This window comes from Pongo abelii, chromosome 15 (genome assembly GCF_028885655.2).
Source record: "Pongo abelii isolate AG06213 chromosome 15, NHGRI_mPonAbe1-v2.0_pri, whole genome shotgun sequence".
NCBI classification, from domain to species: domain Eukaryota; kingdom Metazoa; phylum Chordata; class Mammalia; order Primates; family Hominidae; genus Pongo; species Pongo abelii.
The window spans coordinates 105,491,017-105,508,351 of NC_072000.2; the positions used below are offsets into that span (position 1 = coordinate 105,491,017).

Below are 17,335 nucleotides of genomic sequence, written 5' to 3' on the forward strand. Positions count from 1 at the left end.
ACATCAGTCTGTTGTCATTTGCACTGTGCATTTGTCTATTTAAAACAATCCTACCCAGATGCCCCCTCCTCAGTGTCACCTTCCACCCTGGCAGGATGCCTTATGGCAATGCCACTTCTGAGATGGTCGTGGGAGTCAGCGCCACTGGCCAGGTATGTGAATTTTCTGTTAACAATGGAAGATTTTGAAAAACCGTATATGATGTACCATTAACCCCAAACATGCAATCTATCCTTAGGAAGACTTCCTGGAAATTATGCTCACCTTTGGGGATGAGGCCATGATTCTGAGGTCAGTGCCATGCCATGGTCTAATAAAGTTTGCATTCAATGCTGTTTGTTTCTTTATGATCAGTATTGTAAAGTCAGTCTCTTTGTCATGGACTCAGCTTTGGAGGGTTCCTGGACACAAGGCCTGTGTAAGGAAAGGATCGTTACTGTCAGCCTTGATGCTAATGTGAGATGAGGGAATGTGCCCTGCTCTGATCCAAATGCTGAGTTTCTGTGCACTTGGCCTCTCCACCATCAGGTTCCCTGGCAGTGCTCCTTAGACATGCACCCACCTTGGCAAAGGCATTGAGGTCTGGATGGCTGCAGGGTCCAGGATGGGATGGTTGAATACGGGGCGTGTGCTTTCTTCTCAACCCTCTTGCTGTCCGTGTGCTAACCCTCAATGTTCACTGTCTCCTAGGGGGACTTCCTGGAGGAGGCCAACTTTGGAGAACAGGCACTGACACTGGGTCTGTGCTAGCATGTGGTACTTGAAGATAGGTTATCCGTGTTGCCTTCGCTTTATTTGTGACGAATCATACACGGTTGACCTATTTTTCAGTACCAAATCCCGCCTTGGAGGGCTTCCTGGAGCGGAGTCTCACTTCAGGGTGGGACCTTGGTGTCAGCTCCTCTCCAGGGTAAGCAAAGGGACCGTTGACCATAGCCGACCCAGCAGTGTGCCCCGGCCCTAACCCTGTGTGTGCCCCATCGTTGGGGAGGTTTCTAGAGATGGTGCCAGCTTTGGGGAAGAAGTGGGGCTTTTCCTATCAGAGCTACTCTGTGGTACTGGTGGAGAGGTCTTCCATGATAAATTCAATTTATTTTTTGACCAATCCTACATAGTGGACCCTTTTGAAAGCATTAAATCTAGCCTTAAAGCACCCTCGGGTGGTGCCGAGTTTAGGAACTAGAACTGGTGTCTGAATGCCTGAACGCACAGTGAGGGTGACAGTGTGCACACTCTTCTTGGTGGGTCGTGCACCTGCAGGCGTCCTGCTTGCTCACCATGGCGGTTTCCTCGAAAGAGGTAGCAGTTCCCTCATCGGCTCACTGCGTGTTTGACAAGACGCCGTCTTGCTGTCTTCCCTGCTGTCCTCTCTTCATGTATCACAGATGGTGCTCTGCAGACCTCTCTGCTGTGGCACTTCCCTCCCTGAATGGCTTCCTGCAAGAGGTGCTAATTGCAAGTAAGGGACGGAGTGCGGCCCGGACCGCAGAGCTTATTTCGTGGGTGGTGTGTTGCCACCTTCCTGACTCTCGGTATCCCGTCCGTCCTCAGGCCTGCTGCTGGGACGCGCTGGAAGCGAGCACCCAAGTCAGGTACTCGAATGGAGGTTGTCCATGGTGTGTTCATTTTATTTATGATGAGTATTACATGGCCAATCTCCTTTTGGTACTCAATTCTTCTTGGGAAACGTCACAAGGGGGAAGCCCAGCCGGCACCTGCGCAGGGTAAGGAAGTGGATCACCTCCGCGTGACAGGTGCTCTCTGTGTGACTTACATCACTTGGCCCATGTCCCGGCCATCATTAGGAGGAATTCCCCAAAATGATGCTGATGTTTTAGTTGACATGGTGGTCTTCTAGTCGCATCCTTGAAGACTCGTTAGTGAATAAACCACATTTAGTCAACCTTTTTAGGTGTGAAATCATCTTGGCTGTGCGGCACACTTTAGGGAAAGGAACTCCTGGCTGAATGGAAGACATCCACATTACCCCCTCAAATACCTTATCTTCTGGGTGACCTCTGGGAAGCAAGGGGCGGAGGGGGTTTCCTCGGCAGTGAGAATTAATGTTGTTTAAAGACAGGTTTCCATGGCACGACTTGGTTATTCCTACTGCAAGACGAGAATTGTTAATAGCATTTATTACTACCTTATGTTGCCAGCTCTGTGCCCTTGGAAAATCCCTTCACCTGTCAGCTCTCTGGGCCTCAGTCTCTTCCTCTGTAAAGCAGGGTTAACAGGGGAGTGGAAACGTGCTCTTTGTGAAGCGTCTAGACAGCATCTGGCACATGGCTGTAGGATAAGCATTGTTTCTGAGGATGGTCGTTATATGAATGTTATGTCATCTGCACTCATTGTCCTCTCGCCGCTAGAATGGAAGCTCCCTGAGGGCAGAGTCCTTGTCTGTTTTGCCTGGCACTGTGTCCCCAGATGTGCACAGTAGGTGTGATGCTGAATGAATGAATAGGCAGCGTGACCTGTTTTCTTGGTTGAACTCTCTTAGAGGCCTCTTGGAATGGAGTGCATGGAGGACAGTCACCTGAGCCTATGCTGTCCCTGTGACGCAGCCCCACCCACCCTCTGAGGATGCTGCGCTGGAAGAGGAGTCGCCAGCCTTCAGGTCGGGTCCTCCCTCAAACCCCTGTAGGCTGGACTGACTACGGTCTCATGGTTCATTTGCAGCCCCCTTCTCTGTGTGAAATCCCGCTTCAGGGACTTCCAGAGGAGATACTGGCTCTGGAGCTGGACCTTGGTGTTCCAGCCCCTCTAGGGTAGGAGACCAGGGGCTGACCCTAGCTCGGGCTGACCTGCGATGTGTGTGTACATGGCCTCACCCACACTGCCTGCTCCAGGGCTACAGAAGCTGGTCCATGACCAACCGTGTTCTGACCACTGCCTGGGGGGCTCCTCGGAGGTAGAGAAAGAGAGAGAGAGAGAGCAAGAGGGGAGAGAGCGAGCCAGCGAGGCAGCGAGCCTGCAGCTGGAGTCAGCAGGGAGGTCCCGCAGGCAGTGCCGCCTTTGGTGAAGAGGCATCTCGGTGTGTTCTTGCCCGTGCTGACGTTTGACCCTTGAGCAGAGGTTGCCCTTGGTGAATTCGCTTTATTTATGTTGAATCACACAAAGGCAACTTTTGTTTGAGTATCAAATCCTGCTTGGGATGGCTTCCGGGACCCAGTGGCAAGCTCAGGGGCATCTACACCCTTCCCGTGAGCAAGAATGGACGGGGTAGACGTGGGTGGTCTGCTCTCTGCGGTCCTGTGCGGTGGATGAGAACAGATGTCGATCAGAGAACACAAGCTTCATTCATGATGGGGGCGGGGCCCGCGGCCCGGGGAGGATGGCGTTGGTGTCGTGTCGGCTTTAGCTCTTACCCTGGACCCTCTCTCTTTACATCACCATTTTGGCTGTGTTGATCCCAAAGACATTTTGACTGCACCATTGTTTTTCGGAAGATATTTGACCTTGCGGATAAACAAAGAGCTCACACTTGACAGTGTCTGTGACGAGGCTGCAGCCCCAGACCCCCGTCTCGCTCACAAGCACTGTGCTTTTCCTTGTCTCTAGTTTTCTCTTTCTATCCCCCAACCAAACATTGTTCCCAATTTTCTCCTGGGTTATGAAACAAATAGAGGCTATCAGTATCTCATCCCGTTTGTACTAAATAATAGTGATAAAAATAATCAACACAAAATAAAACTAAAAACAGCTGAAACGGCACAGCGCTAAATGTGTTCAGTTGACTACAAATTGGCAGAAGAATCCAATTTTCTTGACAACATTTCGGCTGTGACATTTGACCTGGGGAAATAGAAAGCTGCCGACGTGGCAGCCGTGGAGGGAAATTCACAGTGGCGGCGGCGATTAACAGGAATATTTGATGTAGACAAAAACACATTGAGGAACCAAATCTTCATTCAGATTTTTAAATGGAAAAGAATTGATCCTAATGAAAATGATTTGGGGAAAATAACAAGGGAAATAAAAGGAATGAAAACAGCTCAACAGCGCAGTCAGGAAAGCTAAACAGGGAATTGGATTAGTATAGTGGCACTGGCTCTGAAAAACACGTTTCTATGAAAATCAGTGTTGGTACAATTCTTGTGAAGATGGTTACATTTGTGCATGTTTACAGTGGAGCTGGTGGGGTCAGTAGGAACCTAGGGTCAAAAAACGGGATACAGTCTCTCCCTTTATGCAGTTGATCTTTTCTTGCTGCCCCAAACCTTCCCGAGAGCTTCCCAGAAAGGTGTGCTGACTTCAGGCGAGATACACTGGTAAGGCGTCCTCCCGGGGATCTGGGTGCATGTTGTCCCCAGAGCATTCACTATGTAAGTGACAGGCATCACCTGGTCTCCCTCCATCCCCACGGAGGGTTCTGGGTGAGACGCTGACTCTGGAGGAAAGCAGAAGTTCTACCATCAGTGGGGTCTGGTCTTTCAGGACGGTTGCTTCTGTGAACCCAGAAAATCTGAGACAGCTCTCAGTTAATTTAGAAAGTTTATTTTGCCAAGGTTGAGGATACACCGTAACACAGCCTCAGGAAGTCCTGTGGTCAAGGCAGAGGACTTGGCTTTATACATTTTAGGGAGACATGAGACATCATTCAGTATATGTAAGAAGTACGTTGGTTTGGTCTGCAAAGGTGGGACAACTTGAAGCGAAGGCAGGAAGGAGGGAGCTTCCAGGTCACAGCCAGGTGATCCACAAACGATTACATTCTTTTGCGTTTCTGATGAGCCTTTCCAAAGGAGGCAAATCAGATACGCATCTATCTCAGCGAGCAGAGGGATGACTTTGAATGGAATGAGAAGCAGGTTTATCCTTAGCAACTTCCAGCTTGAGTTTTCCTTAGTGATTTTAGGGGCCCGAGATAACTTTCCTTTCACACTTCCAAGGCTATTGCTGAACACACAGGAATCCAGGAACATTCTGGGGTTCAGTCCTTCCTCAGACTGCTGTTGATACCTTACACGGTTCCATGCTGGCCCCAAGGACATGCCCTTCATTGGTGCCGAATGTCATTTGGTCATGGAGGCTGAAAGTCATTCTGGAGTTGATGTTTCCAAGGTCAAAAACCTTGCCGGGGCTGTGGAAAGAGCTCATTGTTTGCTGGCCTGCTTTGTTGGCGACCAGCATTGTACATGGCTTCCTTTTCAGATCAAACCCTACCTGAAGAATTTCCAGAAGCAACAGCACCCTCAGGAGGCAGCCTGCAGCCAGAGCCCTCTCCAGGGTAGGTGCCTGAGGGCCACCCATGGGACAGGCCCGATTGTACCCATGGTGCATGTCATCTGTTCCACTCCTGCCGACTCCAGTGCGTTCCGGGACCACCTTGGGAGGTGATGCCTGCCCCGGGAAGGAGGCTCTGATGCAGGTCAGTGCCCATGGCTCCTGAAGGGAAGTCGTCTGTGACATCTTTTCTTTCTTTACAGCAGGCCTCGCATGGCTGGCCTCTTGCTCCACTTGTAGCAAGGCGCAGAGGGCTCTCTGAGCTCGTGCCAACGTCAGGGAAAGGATTCTGCTGTCGGTCCCACTCCAAAGTTTACAGAATGGGTGGTGGGCACAGAATCCGGACTCTGCTTGTGGCATCCATCGTCTGGCCCGATGCTTGCTGGCTGCCCGCTCCAGGAGGCACCTTCTGGGTGTTCTCTGAGTCTGGGGAAGGTTGGGTTCTGAGGTCGGGGCTGCCCTGACCCTTGTGAAGAGAAGACATCTGTGACTCACCTGCTTTCTTCTGCTGCATTTATGCCCCCAGTCCCTTATTTTGAATGTCTCACTTGCTTTATGAGGCTAATCAGATGGTCAGCCAGCTGTTGATAACTGTGAAGTCACCCTTTGAGGGATCCTGGGGTGATGCCTCTGTGGGCTGGAGATGGTGCTGGTGAGACCGCAAGTCTGGGGTCAGCGTTGTGCCCCGTTGAGCTCCTGCCAAAGGCATCCTCTGCTGGGAGGGAGGCTCTGTGCTTGTGCAGGGGTCCCTATAGGGTCACCCCCTCTCAGGGTCTGGGAATGAAAAGCGGGTGCAAGCAGGGTTTCATCTTCATCTTTAGCAAGGTGTCCAAGGAAGGTTGCTGTCTTTTCAGTATAAGATCCTACCTGGGTCTTGCACTCAACTTCTAGGAAGAGTCTCTAGATTCATTCTGGAAGGGGTTGGAATCGTTGGACTTGGTGATTGGGAACGTCCTTGGAGAGTGTGAGGCTCTGGTCTCTGAATGCCCAGACCTTGTGCTGCCCTTGGGGGAGGGTCTTCTGCAAGCACAGCCGCCTGCAAGCATCCACCTTAGTCCAAGCATCTGAGCCTCTCCATGGTACTCGGGGAGAGGTTACCCGAGCAACTTTGCATCTGGACGACGAATGTTGCTCGGTGAACCCCTTTTCGGTATCAAATTCCACCAGGGAGGCCGTCTTGGAGGCTGGGGCACCTCGGGGAAGGACGCCAGCATCAGCACCATTCTGGGGTACGGGGATGGATGGTCGACCAGTTGGAAAGTAATTGTTTCTAATGTACTTCACCTGGTCCACTAGCCGTCCGTATCCGCTGCAGCCTGTGGGGCCTGCGGGCCGGGGAGCCGATCGCGCTTCAGCTCAGCGCCTTTCCTGGTACTTGAAGGGAGATCGACCGTGTTATATTCGCTTTATTGACTTCGAATAATACATGGTTGATCTTTTCTCAGTATCAAATCTCACCTTGGAGGACCCGTTGGAGATGAAACCCTTTTGAGGGTGGGAGCAGGACAGGTGCTTTGGAGTCACTGCCTCAGTGGGGCCTGGTCACCGAGGGTGGGCTGGGCGGGGGTCTCTTTGCTGTCTCTGTGTCTTCTCACCTTTGATGTCCCATCCATCCTCAGGACTGCTTCCCGGGGGCAACGCTGGCACCACGGGACACAGCAGCCACGTTCTTGAGCCGATGGCACTCTGGGTACCTGAGAAGAGGTTGTCTGTGATGAGTTCGCTTTTATTAATGACGAATATAACACAGATGGCCTGTTTTCAGTACCGCTACCGCCCGGTGGTGTGCGGGCGCCATGCCTGAGGCGGGACTTTCCAGGGTACGTGAATGCATGGGCTGGCGTGACATTTGTCATCCTTTCCCCTGACCCCCGCCATCGAATCATTTTGGGAGAGCTTTCGGGGGGCCATGTGGACTTTGGGGAAGATGCTAGGGTTGTGCACTGTGGTGGGGGGCGGTCAGGAAGCTGATGAGCAATGGTGACAGGGCTCAGTCTGTTTTTCATGGCCAGTGTCATCGAGGTAAAGGACACGGGGGAGCTAGTCCCGCTGGAAGGCATCCTGCTGGAAGACCACCCGCCCCTTGCCAGGATGTTGGGGGCGGCTGCATGCATTCCCTGCGCCCGGGCTGCCTTCTGCTCATCCCAGTGCTGTGAGACCCTGGGTGGGAGCGGGTGCCTTGAGTGGCCGTGTGCGTGTGCTGCTCCTTGTGGTGCCTGAGGAGAGGTGGCCTGTGTTGCATTACACACAAGACACGAGCGGCCTCTCTTCAGTATCAGATCCCACCTGCATGATTCCTGCACCTGCTGATGTCGGAGAGGGCTGGTTGCGCGCCCTGTGGGCCCCCAGAGGCATGGCTGGTGGCCGAGCACGCGCTTGACTTCCACCTGCGGCCCTGTGCTGGCCTCCACCCTGGAGGCGGGTGGCGGGTGGCAGAGCCCGTCACTGAGGAAGAAGCCTCCTCCCTGGAGTCAGCGCTGCTCAGTGGTACCTGAAATAGGTTGCCTGTGAGGTGTTCACTTTCTATATGATGAATATTATACAGTCAACCTCTTTCCGATATCGAATCCCTTCCTCTTTGCTGCCGACTCCAGGCAGCAGCTGTCTCTGCACTGGTTGACCCTATGGACTTTGTGTAGGACCTGTGTCACTTGGCCTGTTAATTTTCCAGCTCCACTCTGTTCTGGAGGGCTTTGGAAGTGTGACGGAACGGCATCCCCAATTCCAGTGTCAGCGGGAGCACCCACCATGCCCTTGCCTCCGGTTGGCATGTCCCCCAGGCTGGGCTGGCCTTCAGCTACCTGATGCTTATGTCATATTTGCATCCCTGGCCTGCCCAGACTACAGAAAGATGACCAGAGGCCTGTTTGCAGCTGACCTGGAGACTTAGTGACTCCAGAACATGCTGCCCATGCCCTGGGTCCGGGGTGAAGGCAAAGAGCACCTCAGGAGTGACCCCAAAGAATGAGCTAAGGCTGTCCTTTATCACTCATTGTTGATCAGTGAGCTCCTGGGCTCGGGAGATCTTCTTGAGCTGGGCTCCCATCATCCCCTGGTTGAGACATCGCTGCCTTGGAAGTTGCAGCTCTGTGCCTGCCCTCCCCCTTGTCCTCCTCCTCAGGACCGCTTCTCTCCGTGCCTAGCATGGGAGTGGGGATCCCTGGCACCGTCCCTCTGGGCTGGCTGCTCCCACTCTCCCTCAGCACCCCTCTTCCCCAGCCCCTGGGCCACAGCCCTGCTGGAGAGGCCGCCCCACAGGCTAGGCTCCTCTGGCCACTTGGGTCTCCCTCCAGTGCCCCCTCCCTCTGCCAGGGAGAGCATTTTCAAGTGCAGAGTCCAACTGTTTAACTTCACTGCCCAGGGCGCCTCTGCGGGCCCCTTCCCTCGGGCTTTGTGCCAAAATGATCTGAGGACTCCCCGGGCCCCCAGAGTGGCAGCCCCCCTCTTCTTTTGGAGCCACAGCCTATCCCCCGTGTGTTTTCATCCTTCTTTCTGGCCTTGCACACACCCCTCCTTCCAGAGCTGAGTCCTGAGTGGCCCTGCTCTGCCCTCGGCTGCCTCCTGTCCAGGTTCCGGCCCTTCCTTCCTTAGAGACCCACATCCTTTGCATTTTCCTTTCCCAGGGGTTCACAATTCCCAAGGAGATGGAATGTCTCTTGTTCAGCAAGGTCATCCCTGATAACCCTATAAAAGCAGCTCCCCTTGCCTCTTCCCCATCACATTCTACCAGTTGCCCGGTTACTATTTTCTTCCTAGCTTACAGTTCTTTGAGATTGCCTAATGTTAATGTCTACTTTCTCTGTGCCCTAGATGGTGAGATTTCTCATTGGCAGAAATTTCTCTCTCTCTCTCTCTCATCCTCTGCTGTGTTCAGTAGCAGAACAGTGAGTGTTTGTTGATTGACTAATGGAGTCCCCAAAGGCAGGGACCGGATCAGATGAATTCCTAGGCAGGTGCTGGGCACAAAGCAGGCAGTCAATAAGATGTGGTGATGGAGTACATGAATATGTTAATCGATTTTTAGAAATTCTTCCCATTTGTTCAAAGCTGTTTGGTTTTCCAGCTTTTTCTGCTCTTCCAGGATGAGGCTGAGATTTGCTGCAGGAGGCACAAGTCAGCTGGGTCTGGGTTCTGTCTTCCACTTTTCAGGGGGTGGGGGCACCAAAGCCCTAGAGGAAGTGACAGGCCCTGTGTTCTCCTGCAGATGCCAACTGATCGCGCCCCCGCCCCTCCAGCAAACGCCCCAGCGCTGAGAGCCAGATGCTCTGGGGAACTCCATCTGCAGCGGGCTGGAGCGTGGTGTTAGGGCTCATATTTTATGCATGGGGCTGACTAAATGGGAACATTTGGAGATGAAAATTGCTGTTAATGCATCTACACATCTTTGGAATATATTAAATGTGCGTGTGAGGGGGAGAGTGACATTAGCCTTATTTAATAGCTTCAATATAACCATCCCCCCATAATGCACACCACGGCATTAACAGGCACGCCGCCCCCCCCGAGTCTCCCAGGCCACCACTCAGGAAGAGTGCTGGGTGCATCACCCGCCACTTGAGAATTAGGGGTGAGTCCAGCGTCAGCCCGGCATGCGGCAGCGTGCATGTCCCCCCCCATTTCTAACCCAAACACAGTGACCCTGTGCCACTTGATGCAGAATTTCATTAAAAGCAAAAATGATTGATTATCTATTGTTTGCGGAGAAGAAAAAATAAACAAAGGGCCTTTCTCATCAGATAAGCCAAATGAGAACGTGTGCCCCCCAGGTGGCCAGGATTAAAGTCTCCATGGACCCTTCAGCCAGAGGCTCTGTGACTTGTCCCATCTCCAGGGCGGTGTGTAAACCCTGCTGCCGGCCCAAGTTCATGAGGTGTGCTCCCTTCTCCAGTGCAAGGGCCCGGTTTATCCCCACTATGTCTCCTGGACGTGGTTGGGAAATTGAACAACCTGGACCTCCGTGCCCATTTCCTTGTTATTTTCAGCAGGAGATAAGAGAAGTAACAGCTGTCCTGAAGGGGCTCTTGCCTTGGTCCTGGGCCCCATCAGCTGCTGTGAGGAGACAGTTTCTGTTCCACAGTTGAGGAAATGGAGCACAGAGAGGTTGAGTGACTCAACCATGGTCACCCAGCTGGAGGTGGGGCAGGGTCTGGCTCCAGGCTGTGTGCTCTTACTCACCCTGCTTGCAAGGGCTTTAGGAATAGCCCCTGTGTCCTGGAAGACAGATTGCTCATCAAATGGGCCTCTTTTCTTGGTATTATATGATGAGGTAGGCTCACTTTCCCCCAGACTTAGCTTGCCAGAATGTTCATGGTTTTTTCTCTGTACCCACCCGCCGTCTCTCCAACATGGTGCCATCACCCATGAAGTGAGATGCTTTGGTGCATGTCTGGCCTGGGGAGAGGGCTGCTTGCTTGGTCAGAAGACTCAAAGCATGATGGGCATCCAAATACCAAAGACCTATGTTGACCTGTGTTTTTCACTCTGCTTGATGGCAGTTGAGGGCCATATTCACTGCCTCGGTTGCATGGAGTGAACAAGACCTAGTGAAGGTGGCAGGTGCACTGAGACCAACTGGTTGATCTCTCCTGGGCGGGAGCAGGTGCTCCCCTCACCACCCCCACCCTTGTCTGTGTACCACCACTCTGCACAGACACGTTGGCTGGTGCAGTCCTGGAGACCCACGGAGCTCACGGTTGTCAGGGGTCCTCAAGGATTCAGAGAACCCCCAAATGTCAGGGCTGCTCCCTTCTTGTCCTGCCTCTCTGCTCACACCCTTGGACAGGTAAGAAAACTGAGGTCCACAGAGGGGAGGGTGCATTGCTGTGGCTTTTGTTCTGAGCACTGTCTCCCCAACTTTGGGGTTGAGACTCTGGGGTCAAGACCCACCTCTGATGAACGAGCGGCTTCCTTCTTTGTAAAAATGGAGGCGACCCAGACCAAGAAGGGCTGCAAAATCACCAAGCCAGGACCTCAACACCCAAGGGGCTGGGGTTTTAGCCACCATGTGGCCGAGCTTTTAGAAGCCAGGGCCCTTGGCTCGGCAGTGCTGGCTTAGAGTAGGTGCTTAGTTCATGCCTGTCTCCTTGGATGAAGTCTGACCATAGACACCAGTGCAAAGCAGGTATTCAACACAGGAGGGTGTACTGAACCCGATCTGTCTATCACCAGGAGGAAGCACACAGGAGGCAGTCAGAGAACGTTTGTGGAATGAATAAATAAAAGCATATTTTGAGGGAATAAAGAAGCAGAAAAACAAAGAAGAATCCGGAGAAGATGCGCATAAATCTCCACCAAGTGCTGCCAAGGCTTCCCAGCCGAGGCTGCTGAAAAGACCCTGTGGAGGTAGAGGGACCATTTGTCATGGATGGGAATGGGCTTGAGGGCCAGGAAGCAGGGTGTGATGGGGCCTCATTCATCATTTTCCCATTATCCCAGCGGCGTGCAGGGGAGCAGGTACAGCAACTGCCTGTGCAGCTGCACTGCCTGCCCAAAGGCCCTAGGCCCTGGGCCAAGTGAGTGACCGGTGGAGGACTGGGAATGGAAAGGACCTCAAGGAAGGACAAGCTGAGCTCTGGGAGGCCACCTCCTCCAGGAAGCCTTCCCTGATTCATCCTTCACAGGCACAGAGTCTCAATTTGCAGTCAGATATCCATTGCTCTGATTCTTAGATCAGCAAGTATCTCCCTACCCAGACTGCAGGCTTTGCTGGGGCCGGGGCTGTTTCTGACTTGTGCACAATGGCATCCCTGTACCTAGCACAGGACTGAGTCCAGAGAAAATGCTCAGTGATGCTTGTTGGCCTTGTCTCCCCTCTGTGGGCAGCACTGGACAGGGCACCCGGCAGGTCCTGAGGGTGTGGACATCCCACGGCAGAGCCTGCGGTTGGTTGATCCCCACCATGAACCAAGGCCTGGGGTGGGGGTGGCCACATCAGGCTGCTTCTGCCAGGAGAGATGTGGCTGTGAGCTGGGGGTCTGGCCTGCCCCGGGAGGCATTCCTTGGGTTTGCATCCATCAGAAGGTCCACTGGTTGCCTCTATTTGGGCCTAGAGCAGGGATGGGATTTTTCCAAGGTACCTGGGGTCTAGGGGAGACCCAGGCCCATTATTAGGGTCGGTCTTGAGAAGGCAGAGATCAGGCCACCACTTTATTTGGTGTAGCTCCTCACTCCATTGGTGTGCGTTGAGTGAATGAATGAATCAGGGACTCCTGATTCCTGCTCAGAGCCCCCTCCACACCCCACACAGCCTTGCTCCAAGGAGAAGGGGTCAGAGCCAACTGGACAGTGCTACAGCGTGGGGAGCCTTGATCAGGCTTGGCCCTCGACGATGGGATAGGCAGACAGGCCCCTGTGCAAGGGAGCTAGCTTGCAGGGTCCCTAGAGGCCAAAGGCCCTGGTCTTTCCTGGGGCAAGAGGCTGCTGAGAAGGTGCACAGAGCCTGGGTGCAGGAAACCATCCAGAATGCTGCTTCCCGCCATCTGTGAGATCTTCGTTTTCTCTAACACTCAAAAATAGATGTTTCTGTTATGCTCTCTCGTTGGCAGGGGAGCGGCGGGGCCTGCCAAGGCCTGGGGGAGCCCGCCAGCCTGCTGAGTTTTACTGTACAAACAGTTGGGGAGGGGGGGCTGTCTCCGTTAACTTGAAATTCCCCGATCAGTAAACATGCCAATTTAAAGTGTAATTAACTCAGGCCGGAAAAAATTCAGATTTGGACTGCTTTTCACAGTTGAGGTTGTTTTTCTTTTATTTATTTATCTCTTTCCGGGTGTGGTGGTATCTGTGGCTGGTTTTAGCCAGGAAAAATAGAAGGGGGACCGGGTGGGGAGGGGGCTGGTTGGGAGAGGAAAGGCTGGAAGGAAAGGAAGAGAAACGGGCGGGTGGCCTGACACCCAGCAGCCAGCTGTCTACAGGTTTTCTGTCCTGGGAGGGGGCTGTCAGGGTGATACCCGCCTGCAGAGAGGGGGTCATTCTGTGAGGTTGGGCTGCAGACCCCTGTGCCAGCGAGCCTGGTGATTCAGAAATGATGGGGCACTGTGGAGACACCCCAGGAAAACACCCAGTGCTGCTTCTGACACTCTCTCTCCATCTCCCCTTTCAGCGGCTGCTCTGCCTGGGATACACACGTTTCAAGAGTCTCAGTTCCCGCTTTGCCACCATCTTCTCCTCTGATCTCCTTACCTGCTTCAAAAGACTCCAGAGTCTTCTCGGTTCTCAGAGAAGGCTGAATCCACCTATGACCTATGACCTAGTGGGTGCGTCCTGTGCCAAAATTGTTTACCTTCTGGTCCCCGGAGCCACGGGTCACGACCTGGTCCTCACGTAGGCCCGCTCCGCAGCAGACCCCATCTGTGGCTTCTCCCATCTCACTGGGGAAGAAGGAGAGCCCTGGGGATGTGGAGAAGCCCCCCCGCCACATCCCCCACATCTTACAGAATCTCCATTGAGTCCCTGGGGGCACATCCCTCAGCAGGACAGGAACAGTCTTTGCCGCGGCATGCTGAGGGCTGTGCTGGGGATGAGCGCCCAGTGGCTGTGGACTAAGTGAAGGAAATGACCGTGCTCTTCTCCCAGCTGGATGGCGAGGCCGGGCAGGAACGGCGGAATTCCTGCTCTTTGTTTTCAAACACTTTGCTGTCAAGCTATTTGAATAATAAATACACATTATAAAAATGTAAATATGTTTGTGTGTCTGTATGTTCGGAGATGATGTTTGTTAAGCCGGAGGTTTAACAACGGAGGCCATCTGCCTTCAGCAGCGATTCACACAGAATGTCACTGGCCTTCGCCCAACAAGCACTTTGCAGGGAGCAACCTCCTGAAGTTGGGGCTCACTCCTGGGTCCCCCTCCACTGCATGCGAGCTCCCTGTTCCAAGGCAGGAGCCAGGGTCACAAAAATGCATGCTTCTTCATCAATCCGAGGTCTCAAACGGCTCCCCCAGCTCCACTGCCTGCCCGTTCCAGGCCTGGGGCTGGCGGCCTGGGCCCCACGAGGGGGCAGAGGCCAGAGCCCGGCGGCAGAGCCCGTGCCCACGCCTCGCTGCTGCCAGCCTCCGCTTGGTCACGACACAGCCAGGCTGACTCAGACACAGCCCCGAGCAGGAGCCTCATAAATGACATCATTACCTATGAAACCTGCCGTGTAGTGCGCTAGCAGGGAAGGACGCACTCTGGCCGCCCGGTGACTCACTGTTTTCCCCAGAGCCTCCCTGCTCCACCGCCTGGGTCTGAGCTGGCTGGGCAGGGGGAGGGGGCACCCAGCTTGGCCTCACTCCCCCGCTCTGCTGCAAATGCAAAAGCAATCGGCCAGGCAGCCACTGTCCTGCTGAGGGCTGTGTGGGGGGGTGGCGGGGAGTGGGGGGGGGACCATCTCTCCGGCCTCCCTCTGCAGCCCCAGTGGCACTCCAGAGGGACTGTCAGTTGCCTATGACAGGGGAGGAAACTGAGGCCCAAAGAGGCCCCATGCCTGGCCTCATAGATCCCACAGGGGAGGGTGGCTTTGGCTCATGCTGGGAACCCACAGGGAGACCCCTGGGCGAGCCCAGCCGCTGGGCAGAGCTGCAAAACCTCTGGCTGTTCCTGCTGGACCTGAGACCCCAGCTTCTCCTGAGCTCCTTTGGTGCGGCAAACTCCTCCTGCTGAAAAACGCTTCTACTCTTGAAAGTGGTGGCCTTGCCAATCCAAGATGTCCCCACCAGGTGGGGGGCACTGTAGGGGAATGCTAGTTTTTTTTTTCTTCAATTAACAAAAAGTAAAACAAATAAAATGGGACCTGTTGGGTATGGCCTTCAGAGTCGGAGGACTTGGGTTAAGATCCAGCCTTTGTCATTTACTGGTACTGTGGTTTTCTTGTGTCTGCTTTTCTTGTGTCTGGCCTCCACCTCTTAAGCAGGATGAGAGTAAAATGCCTGTTAGGTTCACGTTAAACTGGGGCTCCCCCTCAATGATCCATGGTTGGGGAGGACCCCCACCAATCCTGAGGTCACCGTGCACCTGCAGCCCAGACATCACCCTGGCCCGGGGACCTGCCCTGATGGTCTAGCCCCCCGACACACTGCTGGCTCTGGGGCTGTGCCCTCCTGATACACCCCCAGCACCTGATGGCATCCCCCAAACAGAACAAGAACCGCAAACAGCAACAGCCCGTTTTTGCGCGTAGGAAGCTCAGAGCAGCATCTATGCCAAAATCGTTCACACTCTGGTCCCCGGAGCTACAGGTCACAAGCTGGTCCTCACCCAGACCCGCTCCTCAGCAGCCTCCGTCCCTGGCCCTGGTTTCCGGGGAACTCTGCTCCGCTGGCTTCTGAGCTGTGGGAGCTGTAAGGGAGAGGGGTGGTCCACAAACTTGATGGGAGGATACAGAGGTAGAAATTCAAGTCAGGGCCACAGAGTTGTGTTCAAAGCTGGGAACATGACCTGAGCTTGGCACAGAGCCGGGCGCCTGGGAGGAGCAGACAGGGAGAATTGGAGAGCACTGGGATTGGTAATCCTCAATGCATCTTACGCAAATGAGCTCAGAGTCACAGGGCAGGACACACGGGACCAAGGAACACTGGCCAGACATCAGTGCTGTGACCCAGGTGGGCTTGAGATACAGTGGCAGGCCCCACAGAGTAGCCTTCCCTGAGTTTGTCTGAGCCAAAAATCCCAGCAAAAGGCTTTGTGACCCGATGCCACTTTCACCCTGGTAGCTCCACCCCGTCTCCCCCTTTGCCACCAATTCACAGCTCTCCTGCGAGTCCACAACCCATGCCATGACTTTCAATGGGTTAAGGAATGTGCACATCTCTAAATGACCGCAAGCACCCCGTCATGTGCACGTGCACACACACTGACATGCATTTGAGGAACGGGGGCATTCTGTGTGCCTGAGCCGATGTCAAGGACCCTGGATGGGTAGGAAAGAGTCGAGGGAGTTGGGCAGCAGAAGCATGTGCTGGTAGGGATGGCAAGGAGCCCTGGACGTTGGTGGTGGGTGGGTGCTGTATCAGGACCTGGGCTAGAAGAAAGGCTTGGGATCAGAGTGGACCCAGTTCTCTTTGAAGCATAGCTTTCTTCTGGTTCTTTCTAAGACCAAAGCAACTGACACCTGTGCAGCTGTCCCTGGGTCACTTTGTCTGATGTCACACAGCCACAGGACTCTCTCTCTGTCCCAGTCACTACTGAAGCTGACCCTGCCCTCTCCCCCTGGTGATGAGGCCTCTCTTCTCACAGATGGGTGATTTCTCACTCGCATCCAGTTCCCCTCCTGGCCACACTCATTCTCTTCTTGGGGCACAGGGGGTACCACCCCTGGTTTGGGGACTGTTCAGCTGGCCACACCCCCTCTTTGGTGGGTAGCAGAGAAAGTGACACTTCTGACTAAAAAGACTGGGGTCACACTGCCCAAGAATTGAGTGTGATTTCTTGCACAGAAAGAGAGTTTGTTTTCCAAAAGACAAAGAAGTTTCCAAGCCTCAGAAGGGACGCCGAAAAGTCAGTGGGCTGAAGCTGGCTGGGTTTCACCCCCAACTTGGGCACTAATCCTGAGGATGGGTGTGGGGGCAAAGGTGGCATCAATGCTGCCAGAGCCTCATGCTCCAACACACGGGGGCCACTAGCCCAGCTCGCCCATGCCTGTGACCTTGGGGCTGTCACTTGAACCCTCTGGGCTTCTGTGTCCTCATAATAGGACCTGGATTCTTCAGAGAGAGATACCAAAGCGTGCCCGGAACAGAGCCCAGCAGCCCACTGGTCCTCCGTCACCCCAGGCCTCTCTGCCAACCTTCTCTGCCTCTCCCACTTCAGCCCCATACCTGGTTTAGACCCTGGGGGGATGCTGGGTGCACGGAACAGACCACTTGCGCTTGGGCCATGGCTGCTGGGCACTGGCCTCTTCCCTAACGAGGGAGGAAGGAGTGAGCAGAGCCCTCAGAGGGGCCATGGGAAGTCCCCGGGTGCAGAGGCTGAGTCCCAAGGAAGTGGGGGCTCCTGCCGCCTCCCCGCAGGGTCCTGGCTGTGTCAGGTGGGGCTGCTGTTTCTCTCCTGTCTGCTGTCATCTTTCCTTTGCCATTTCCCTCGCGGCGCTGACATTTTCCTGGCCGGTCCAGGAGGAAGGAGGGTGGCAGCTGC

The 17,335-nt window shown here is 54.2% G+C and overlaps 1 protein-coding gene across 2 annotated transcripts; it reads left to right on the forward strand.

The window, feature by feature from the left end:
• The first annotated feature begins 3,071 nt into the window (after window positions 1-3,071).
• LOC100937002 (uncharacterized) lies at window positions 3,072-13,902 on the forward strand. 2 transcript variants are annotated; one of them, XM_054530547.2, is made up of 2 exons: window positions 3,072-5,371; window positions 13,325-13,902. In XM_054530547.2, the coding sequence occupies exons 1-2, from the start codon at window positions 5,252-5,254 to the stop codon at window positions 13,547-13,549; spliced, it is 345 nt and encodes a 114-aa protein (XP_054386522.2). In that variant the 5' UTR covers window positions 3,072-5,251; the 3' UTR covers window positions 13,550-13,902. The 2 variants fall into 2 exon arrangements, 1 of the variants encoding a protein (XP_054386522.2); XR_008513226.2 differs by lacking the exon at window positions 3,072-5,371 and adding an exon at window positions 7,595-11,568.
• The last annotated feature ends 3,433 nt before the right edge of the window (window positions 13,903-17,335 follow it).